The sequence below is a fragment of the Pinus tabuliformis genome, chromosome J, assembly GCF_031772625.1.
Source record: "Pinus tabuliformis cultivar Carrire ecotype Pingquan chromosome J, CPIR1, whole genome shotgun sequence".
NCBI classification, from domain to species: domain Eukaryota; kingdom Viridiplantae; phylum Streptophyta; class Pinopsida; order Pinales; family Pinaceae; genus Pinus; species Pinus tabuliformis.
The window spans coordinates 1,462,303,530-1,462,314,458 of record NC_142295.1 but is presented as its reverse complement, the minus strand read 5'-3'; the positions used below and the strand labels follow the sequence as shown (position 1 = coordinate 1,462,314,458).

General features: G+C 32.2%; 1 protein-coding gene across 1 annotated transcript; it reads right to left on the bottom strand.

Moving 5' to 3' along the window:
• Positions 1-1,280: 1,280 nt before the first annotated feature.
• E12A11 (PEBP (phosphatidylethanolamine-binding protein) family protein) lies at positions 1,281-4,900 on the bottom strand. Its single transcript, XM_089379533.1, has 4 exons — positions 4,586-4,900; positions 4,412-4,473; positions 1,835-1,875; positions 1,281-1,727 (listed from the first exon to the last, which is right to left on the bottom strand). The coding sequence occupies exons 1-4, from the start codon at positions 4,784-4,786 to the stop codon at positions 1,507-1,509; spliced, it is 525 nt and encodes a 174-aa protein (XP_089235659.1). The 5' UTR covers positions 4,787-4,900; the 3' UTR covers positions 1,281-1,506.
• Positions 4,901-10,929: the final 6,029 nt, after the last annotated feature.

The window sequence follows — 10,929 nt, the reverse complement described above, 5'->3', positions numbered from 1 at the left end:
AGCCAAATATTATTTGAAGGAAATGATTGATGATGCTTAATTAAGCTTCACTGCAATTCTGTCTGGATTCCAGATATCAAAAGCCAAATATTATTCGAAGGAAATGATTCATGATGCGTAATTAAGCTTCACTGCAATTCTGTCTGGATTCCAGATAGAGCATTACCACCAGAGGTTGGTTGGTGATCCATTTTCATTTAGTATTGTTTAATACTGCTTTATAAAAAAAACCAAATTCTCCAAAGAAAAAATGGGAAAGAGTCCCAAGTTCAAGATCCCATTTTATAAAATGGGAAAGGGGCCCAAGTTCAAGATCCCATTTTATAATAGGAATAAAAGAAACAAAACATAAAAAGGGAAAGAGTCCCATGTTCAAGATCATTTGATAGTAGGTATAAAATGAAACAAAACATTTAAAAAGGAAGACCACTCATTTTGACATACAAATACACAATACAATTTTTTTTAACAATCACTGCAATTCCGTCTTTTCAGATATAGCATTACCAGAAGTTGGTGATCCATTTTCAAGTAGTAATGAATACAATTTTTTTAACAATCTTTCTTTTCAGATATAGCATTACCATAGGTTGGTGATCCATTTTCAAATAGTAACCAATACAATTTTTTTAACAATTCATATAGTAATGAATACGATTTTTTTAACAATCTTTCTTTTGAGATATAGCATTACCATAGGTTGGTGATCCATTTTCAAATAGTAATGTTTACTTGCTTTAAAAAAAAAAAGCGAAGTCTTCAATTAAGAAATGGTGTGGAGTCCCAAGCTCAACAATATCTCATTTAATAGTATAGGAATAAAATGAACAAAACAAAAAGGGAGAGCAGCCATTGGACATACTGATACACAATACATTTTTTTAGCAGAAGAAAATATTAAATCAACTGAACAAAGAGCTGAACAATGCAACATCCCGATTTTAGCAGAAGAAAATATTAGATCAACTGAACAAAGAACTGAACAATGCAACATCCCGATCATATTTACCTTCATTTTGGATCTCTCGTTACAACAACACACACAGCAACGTACATGACACACTAGCAATTCATCCTATCTACCTATCTAAATATTATCACCATATGTTTATCCTCTATACAACCTGCAGATTCACATCCAACTGCAGTCTATTGCCGACCTGCGAATATAAATACGGCCCTCAAGCTCATGCCATCGTCCATATTCATATCTATATTTGATATATTGATGTGTTTTATAACGCGAAGAAAGCCAAAAGCCAAAAGCCAGCCAGCTGCCATTGAAACTCGAATGCACATTGTTTATATTAATCTCTTAAATATAAGATGCAAAAGCATTGAACAATCTCCCCTTCTTCTCTCCAGGGTTTTTCATTGCAAATATAATAAGCAAGTAGAGATTAGAACAATTGCCCCATTCTAGAATATAACATATAGAATTATATTATGGTAATAGCTTATCAATAGGGTTCTGATTACTAATGAAATAGTAGCAGAAGCAGCTCATTAACGCTTTCTAGTTCCGGGCTCCTTCTGGGCATTGAAATAAGCTGCAGAAACAGGAAGGCCTAGGCTATACTGTGAAGCAAACGCCCTGGTGCTGAAATTGTTGCGAGCCTGAGGAGGCATCATCATCACCATAGGACCGGGCTGCTTGAAGAGAACGAAGATGTATCTGTGAATGCCAATTGGTGGCCTCGGACCCATGTAGGGTAATATCTCCCTCCCTGAAATTCAGGATCCATGTAAACAACCACTACTTAGTTGTTACAAATCAACACACTATGAGAAAGAAGAATATTGTGTTAACAAACAGTGGATAATATCCAGATACCTTGAGCTGCATCTGTGGCTCCAGGAATATCAGTCACTATCCTGAGTGAGATCACCAATATAAAAACAAAGATTATTATTTATTCAACTTATTGACCATTATCTTAAAACAACTGTAAATAACCTAGTAGAATCCAACATAGTTCCATTTTAATCTAACAGGAGATTCTACAAATCTATCTAATCCGTGAGAATATCAATTCCATTTAATCAAACGGAAGATGGTATAAATCTATCTACACCTCGAGAATATCACACCTCAATGCTTAAAAGTCAGTATTTAAAAAACTGACAAAAAATTCTCGGTTCAAGAGTTTATCACCTTAGGTAAAAACAACTAAAAAAGTAAAACAATTAAAAAAACTAAAAATGAAAACAAAACAAATTAACCTAACAAGCTAGAAGAGACTAATCTTAACTAAAGCTAAAACCAAAAAAGTTTAGACCTAAAATGATTCATCTTAACTTCATGTTATCCTTAAACCTAAAACCAAAAAAGTTTAGACCTAAAATGATTCATCTTAACTTCATGTTATCTTTAAGATGATGAGAACAAAAAAATTACTAAAACAACAAATATTAACCTAGTAAACTAGAATATATTAATCTTCATCAAACCTATTAAAAAGCATCTTTGAGATAATCTTTATCAAACCTATTAAAAAGCATCTTAATCTCAAAGAATAGATCAACTTAAGCAAAAGATAGGAGAAAATAAATAAAAAAACCATCTTAACCTAATACACTTTATCAAACCTATTAAAAAGCATCTTAATCTCAACGAATAGATCAACTTAAGCAAAAGACAGGAGAAAATAAATAAAAGAACCATCTTAACATAATACACTATGATAGAATTTTCTTAACCATTAAAGTCCACAAAAATCCATGATGTATTAAAGCACCTAATACACTATGATAGAATTTTCTTAACCATTAAAGTCCACAAAAATCCATGATGTATTAAAGCCAGATGAAAATCAAAGTAGATCCAACTGAACTAAGATCGACCCAGCATAAATCCATTTTAACAAATCTATTAAGGTCCACAAACATCCATGATGTATTAAAGCCATCCATCAACCAGTTGCAAACCTCAAAGAGATACCAAATTATAAGAAAAACTATGAATAAACTCGCATTACCAATACCAACCAGCATTATATCCATCTTAATCAATCTATTCTTAAGCTGGGTGCAAACTTCACTAAGATACCAAATTTAAAGAACTACCATAAATAATAGATCCATTTTTACTAGATCTGTTTTGGTTAACCAGAATAAAATAATCACTCCATTTTTACTAGATCTGTTTTGGTTAACCAGAATAAAATAATCACTGTGTGCAAACCTCATATTCAAAAATTTGAATCTATTATTCTCTAGTACCAATTATATGGTATTTTGACAGGACAAAAAATATTATTTTAATGTTTTAAAAGTGAATATATGATCGCTAGGTTTTTAAAAATACTCAAAATATTTATTAAATAATACTTATTGTCCAAAGACTATTATTTCGAACTGAATATTTATTAGATAGTGTTTCCTAGGCAAAAAAAAAAGATGTCTTAACCTTGAAGATGGATCTATTAAGTTATTAACTCTAGTGGCAGACCTGAATGTTTTAACATTGAATCTATTAGCTCTTGCTGAAAAGAAACTCCTTATTAGATAATATTGATTTTAACTTTGAATCAACAGACTCAATGAGCAAACAAAATGTTTCTTAGATAGTGTTACAGTCCAGAAGCAAACAACCTTGAATCTATTAGGGCTGGCCACAGATCTCAATGTTTTACCCTTGAACCTATGAGCAAACCTGAATATTTATTACATACTAACATAGTGTTTGGCATGCAAAGACATTAAGGTCTTAGCATCCTACTTTACTTTTAATCCTTTCTAGTAGCATAGTTTCTGGTGCCTATGTTAGTGTTACAACGGTACAACTGTGCATTATACAGCTGGGATGACTAGGACAGTGTACTGGCCCATATAAAAATACTAAATAGTATGGTGTGGCAAATATGCAATGAAGTGGTGATAGTACAAATGCAAAAGGAGGAAGAGGAAGCGCTGGCAACTCTATGTGAGGATGGGAATGACTCAGCTTCTATGTATGTGCCATTTTGTGGCAGCACTGAGTACATTGAATATGGACAAACGCAGTGAGTTCATTGAATATGGACAATGGCACAACACAATCTAAACCGGTGCCATTGTTTAGACACCATCAAGTTATAATTGAATGTGAGCACTACCAAATAAAATCAGACCTATCTAGTCTAATATGCACTAGAAACTTTGATAAGATTGCAGAGACTGTGAAGCTCAAGCATGCATATTAGAATACTAAAACTGGAGAGGATGAACTCTGCAACCTCGATGTGCATATCAGACCTGGTAATAATAACCAAATATTATTACCATTAGAGTGTCTCTCTTTCAATTTTTTGCAGTGTATTGTCTGTATAAATTGAAGAGAGCAGAAGGGTAGGAATTTATTATACCAGTGAAGCCATTCCTGCATGTTTGTATAAATTGAAGAAAGGAGAAGGGAAGGAATTTATTATACCAGTGAACCCATTCCCGCATGTTGGGTTCGCTTGGACTAGGAGCATCTGGGTCTGTCATTACCTGATCAAATGTAAATGCATGCATTCATAGAAGACCCATAACAAATTTATATGTAAATATTCATTCTATGAAACCAGAGGTGCTGGAATTAAATTATTGATGAAATGGGTACCAGAGTATAGAGACTCTCGTCGAAGTGTCGACCCGCTATTTGCACATTGGGGCGGTCAACAGTAGCAGAGGGCTTGATCTCGCAGCCATTGGTGACCTGCTTGGATCCATAGTAGACGGCCATGTCCATTGAAGGCACGAACATGTCAATAACATCGCCTATCACTCTTCCTACTACCAGGGGATCTGTTGAACGAGCCATTGCAACAGAGATGAATCCCAATTTTGCTTCCTGATTGCCTTCCTTCTCCTTTCTCACCTCCTTCAAATTCACAGTCGAAGTCGATTCAAGTTAAGTGGCGAATGTAGCGGAGGTGTCTTATGGCATGTAAATAAATGGAATGAACTGGCTCGACACGTCGCCTACCACATGTGTGACAGCGAGGAGAATTTGTGAGATGCCACGTACGAGTATCTTCTTTCGATACGTGTCAAACTATCCGCACCTGCCCCCACCTCTTTCGTTCTGCCTTTTCACGCTTTTTCATTCAAGCATCGGATTCGCACAAAAATCAAAAAAATCCACTAACATCGATTCCTTCAGGTTTGGTCGCACATCCCATCTAGACCCTGGATTATCTTTTTGCTCATTTTTTACTACTAATGTCAACCCTAGCTTCATCATGCTTTCCTGGTCCCTGGCGAGAATATATATATATATATTTCTTTATTTTTGAAAGTTTAGTGTCGGGTCAAGCACAGATGGCAGCTATTTGTATCTGGGGCAGTTACAAATGGGTTTTACAGAATTCAGTGACTTTGAGCTAGCTACATTTGGAGCTGGTTAGGGTTTAGACTTTTTGATTCTGGATTCATATGCAGGGAGTATGGTCTCTCTAAATTAATGTTGTTTCCAGTCAATAACAAATTAATGTTTTAATGTTATGCCGAGTCAATAACTAAAATCAGTGGACTAGACTAATAGTTTGTGGATAAAACGAGTGGAGTAGACTAATAGTTTGTGGATGAGGGGTATTTATTTGAAATTTTGATTATTAAAATATTATTATTATCCAATTTTAAGGTCACAGTCAAGTCAAACACTAAATTGGTGTATGAGACCTTTTTATTTGTAGGATTCACACATTTATTCAAAAATTTGATTATTATCCAATTTTAAGGTCATGGCCAAGCCAAACACCAAATTGGTGTATGAGACCTCCTTGTTTGTAGGATTCACACATCTATTCAAAAATTTGATTATTAAAATATTATTATTATCCAATTTTAAGGTCACGACCAAGCCAAACACCAAATAGGTGTATGAGACCTCCTTGTTTGTGGTATAAGACACTAGGCCTACAAAGGCATACATACTCTACCCTCTCTAGTTTTGAACCTATGACCTCTTAGGAAGAAACATATGCTCTTAACCATTAAGCCCACTCAAACTATATTAATTAAGATATACATAATTTATTTTGACTATTAAAATATTAAAATATATATAGTCTAAATTGATTATCAAAATATTAAGACATATAGTCTATTTCTTTTTATATAACTTTTTCGAAATAAATACATCATTATAAATAATTTTACAATGGTTTAAGTAATATATTAAAAAAACACAAATAATATTAAATATTTTATACACAACTAACTCCACAATATAAATTAAATAAATCCAAATTCAAATTTCATATTAATTTTTTTAATATTAATTATTTAAAATTTTATATTAATGTTGACAATTGTTTAATAATATATTAAAAAAACTCAAATAATATTAAACATTTTATACACAACTAACTCAACAATATAAATTAAATAAATCGAAATTCAAACTTCATATTAATTTTTTTAATATTAATTATTTAAAATTTTATATAAAAAATATTTTTAATATAAATCCTACCAAACTCGTTTAATCAATTTCAATACATCTTCTTGGATATGACTAAAAATATTCCACATCAATTAAATCTCCACCCCGTACACATTCATTTTTATTTAAAATTTGGAAATTCTGAAATTCCTATTCGAATATAAATCACACCCATCTACGTAAACCTAACATAATGTCACCTTACAAAAATTGGTAACACCATTTTTAAAACGTTTCGGTGAATTTAAACACAAGTCCATAAGTTCAATGTATTTTCACTCTTAAAGAAAATTAAGTCAACAGTCTCAATAAATGCTGGCATGTACCACCAATTATTCTGGGCGTTGGATTATCCCAAAACAGTGATCTCACTGCAGATGTAATGACATTTTGTTTGGTTTCTTTGAATAATAGCTTCTGTAGAAAAGTATGCAACAGGAGGATGAGCAGATAATTTAGAACCATTGATAATACAAAAGGTGACCCACTATGAAGAAATGTAAAAGTTGGAAGATACTTTCCAAATTTTGTAAAAATATGAATTGCAATTTTGATTAGAATTATATATTCTATATGGATTGAATGGTCAATCAAATACAGAAAATTTTAGAATATAAACCCATCCAGCGAATGAATTGTCGTACAATTATGCACAGAAAAGCATCTTATAAACAAAAAATTTGCAGTTGTGGCCTGCAGAAAAATTTGCAGAGGTGGCCTACAGAAGTCGCTTTTAACATCACATTGCCCCCACCATTGTGAGAGATGTAACGAACAACTTGTAATGTTCTTGTAATAAAATTTGTTGTTTTGCTGTGATGGAGACCTGGTTTAATCAACGCCACTTCAGATGGCATATGTTTCACTATCGACGTTGATGTGATGTTCCCATTGATCCAATCTGAAGGCCATGGATGAACAGAGCCCATCATGGCCAGCTTGTTTATGTGTTTGCTTTTGTTTGCCATAGGTTTGGAAGCATCCTTACTACTTGCAAAAACTACGACAGGGATCAGCTGGCCAATCAGATTATGCAAAAACTACGACAGGGATCAGCCGGCCAATCAGATTATCAAAGTTGGAATAGAGTGCATAATAATCGAGCTGTGGAAATGATGAAGGATACACCACAAATTCTATCTCTGTACTTAAAGTTCTTGTGATAAGATTCCTCTCACAATCCTCCTGTAAAGTATAAGTTCATGGGATAAGATTCCTCTCACAATCCTCGTATAAAGAATAATGCTTGTTCTAAGGTTCGTAGTGTTCAAGTGTTGAATTTGAATCAAACAAGTAGGGACGAGACAATCCTCTGGGAATCAACAATATCTTAGGTCATCATGTATACAGAAATCCACATAGAGAGAAGAGTTTGTGTAGAAGTTACCTTGAGACCATCCCTTGGGAATCAACAGTATCTCTGGGAAACATGTATACAGGAATCTAAATATTTAAAAAATTAACTTGAGACAATCCTTTGGGAATCAACTACAGAAATCCAATAGAGAGAAGAGTTTGTGTACAGATTAACTTGAGCACAGGTTTAATATAGCAAAGTAACTTGACTTAACATCTACACAACAATGTTTTAGGAATCATGTATACAGAAAATCCAAATAGAGAGAAGAGTTTGTGTAAGTTTGTGTACAGATTAACTTGAGCACAGGTTTAATATAACAAAGTAACTTGACTTAACATCTACACAACGATGTTTTGGGAATCATGTATACAGAAAATCCAAATGGAGAGAAGATTTTGTGTAGAAGTTAACTTGAGACAATACCTTGGGAATCAACGGTATCTCTGGGAAACATGTATACATAAATCTAAATACAGAGAAGAGTTTGTGTAGAAATTAACTTGAGACAATCCTTTGGTAATCAACAGTACAGAAATCCAAATAGAGAGAAGAGTTTGTGTAGAAATTAACTTGAGCGCAGGTTTAAATGATAACAAAGTGAATCAGACATAAGAGAATTTAACTTGATTTAACATTTACACAATTTTTTTGGGGAATTATGTATATAGAAATTCAAATAGAGGGAAGAGTGTGCAGAAATTAACTTAGAGACAATTTTTTGGAAATCAAGAATCATGTATACATAAATTTACACAACAATGTTTTGGGAATCAACAATATTTTTGGGAATTATGCATATAGAAATTCAACTAGAGGAAAAAGTGTGAAAAAATTAACTTATGACAATTTTTTGGAAATAAAATATTTTGAGAATCACATATATACATAAATTTAAATAAAAAAAAGAGTTTGTATAAAAAATAATTTGAATACAATATAACAAAATAAATTAAATATAAGAAAATTTAACTTGACTTAACATCTACACTCTTAGGCTAATCTAAAAGTAGACAATGATTAGAGACACATTACTGTATTAAAGGTACACTATGTTTGGAGATACATTATTTAAAAGATTTTTTTTAATTTCTTAAATGTAAAAGTTTTTCTAATAAAAAAATTATAAAATTTAAAGAGGATATTACTAAAATTATTATTAATGCCATTTTGAATGATTTTTTCTTGTTTTTTATTTTTTCCAAGTTGTTTTTTTCGATGTTAATTATGGAAAGCATTTATGATAGTAATATGATATTTTTCTTTACAATTACAAAAATGTTTTAAGTAATATTTATGAATGTAATTAACAAAAGGTTAAGATGTTTATCGTTTTGATAAAAAAATATTCCAATCATCATAATGTTCATAATAACATTTGAAACATAGTCTTAGTTTTGACCTAGAAAAGGTTTATAATTACAATCTTCATAATATCTATAATAACATTGAAAATTTTCACAAAAACATCCATTATTGAGTCCAATATGTTGTCTAAAGTTAAGATTTTAATTATGTTTATTTTTACATCATTATATCACATTAAAGAAAAGATCTAATGGAATGTTTTAAGTGATGAAGTTTCCTAAGATGGTAATTGGTTATTGTTACATTTAATTAATGAAAGAAAGAAAAATATTCATTCTCCATTGAGACTTCTTGTAATCTCTTCCTAATTTTATTTGTCCCTTTCTTCCCATGTCAATAGATTCCCTCAAATAAGAGCTTGCCCTTACCATTTTGTCAATGAAACTCGTTGTTAATCGATTGAAGTTAGTGACTAAACATTTCCTAGCAATTATGTTGGTTAAAAGCATGGGCATGCACATATAACTTGCAAAATGACCCTCACAAAAATAGTACCATGAGGCACACACCTACTTCTTGTGCGCTTCTTGTTTACCCATCCCTATTTTACCTATTGAATTTATCCCCTCCATTACAAGGCATGTTATGCACTCATCTTTCTTATCGACATTCTCTTTACCAATGAATTTGTTGCTCTTTTGTGAGTGTGATGGTCTCATGATGTCAAAATTTAGAGCTTTTATTATCTCACTCGCACTTCTCTTCTTATTCTTAATAGAACTATATGTTTCAAACAATTAACTAGAATTTTTTTGTGATAGAGTTTTGCTACTTCTTCACCAAATTTTTTTTTAATGGGTTTGGTGTATTCCATGTATACATGCTCCTATCCTAATACGAAGTTTGAAGATTTGCAAGATGAACAATGTCCTATACAATACTAGGTATTGGACCATGTAATTCTAATTCTTATATTACATTACTAGGTCTAGGGTTTACACAAGTGTCGCAACCTAACCATTTAGCAAGAAAAAATAAGGTGGTAAGCAACAAAATTACATCACATTCAAATCAAAGGGTTTGAAATACAACAACTATACCAAAACTAAGAAAACACAAGTGGATTAGAAATGTAAAGCTCAAAATTCTGAATTTGTGAGTTCATTACAATGTCACAGGAGGAGCAGTGTTAGTGGTGAACATAAGTGTGATGATAAATTGGAATATGGGTAAAACTAGAAGTGGACATGTCATTCACAATACTAGTTTTGGGTAAAACATTCTCCAAGTTATGAGTGTACAATCACTATGTTTGTAATTAACAAAGTCAATGAGAAATGAAAATTCATTGGTTTTAACCATGCATCTATGCCTAGAAAGGGGAAAGCCACATTGTTGTTTCATGGGAAAGCTCATGACATGGTGATAAATGGGTGAAAAATATGGAAAGATATATTTCAAGCATATAGCAACAAGAATATGCAAGTGAAATGCAAAAGTTGTAGAAATTAATGTGTAGATTCAATACTACTCATGAAATTTGCTAAATCACAAGACTTGAAGATACTCTACTCATCTATGGAAGTTAATTCAACAGCTAGAACAAGAATCATAGACATGCAAAAGGAAACATCACACATGCACAAAGATTTATCTATGGGAGAGAAACTGCTCAAAACCCCTTACTATCTATATTGCATTAATCAAATAATTTGGATGAATACAATATGCTTGCTCAAGCTTGAGCACAACCTGCATATGTATCTTCAATCCTCTACTTGATTGACTGAACCTGGCCAATACTTATCCAATTGTCAAGCCCTCCAAGCTCCTAATTCCTTGAGTTGTTCCT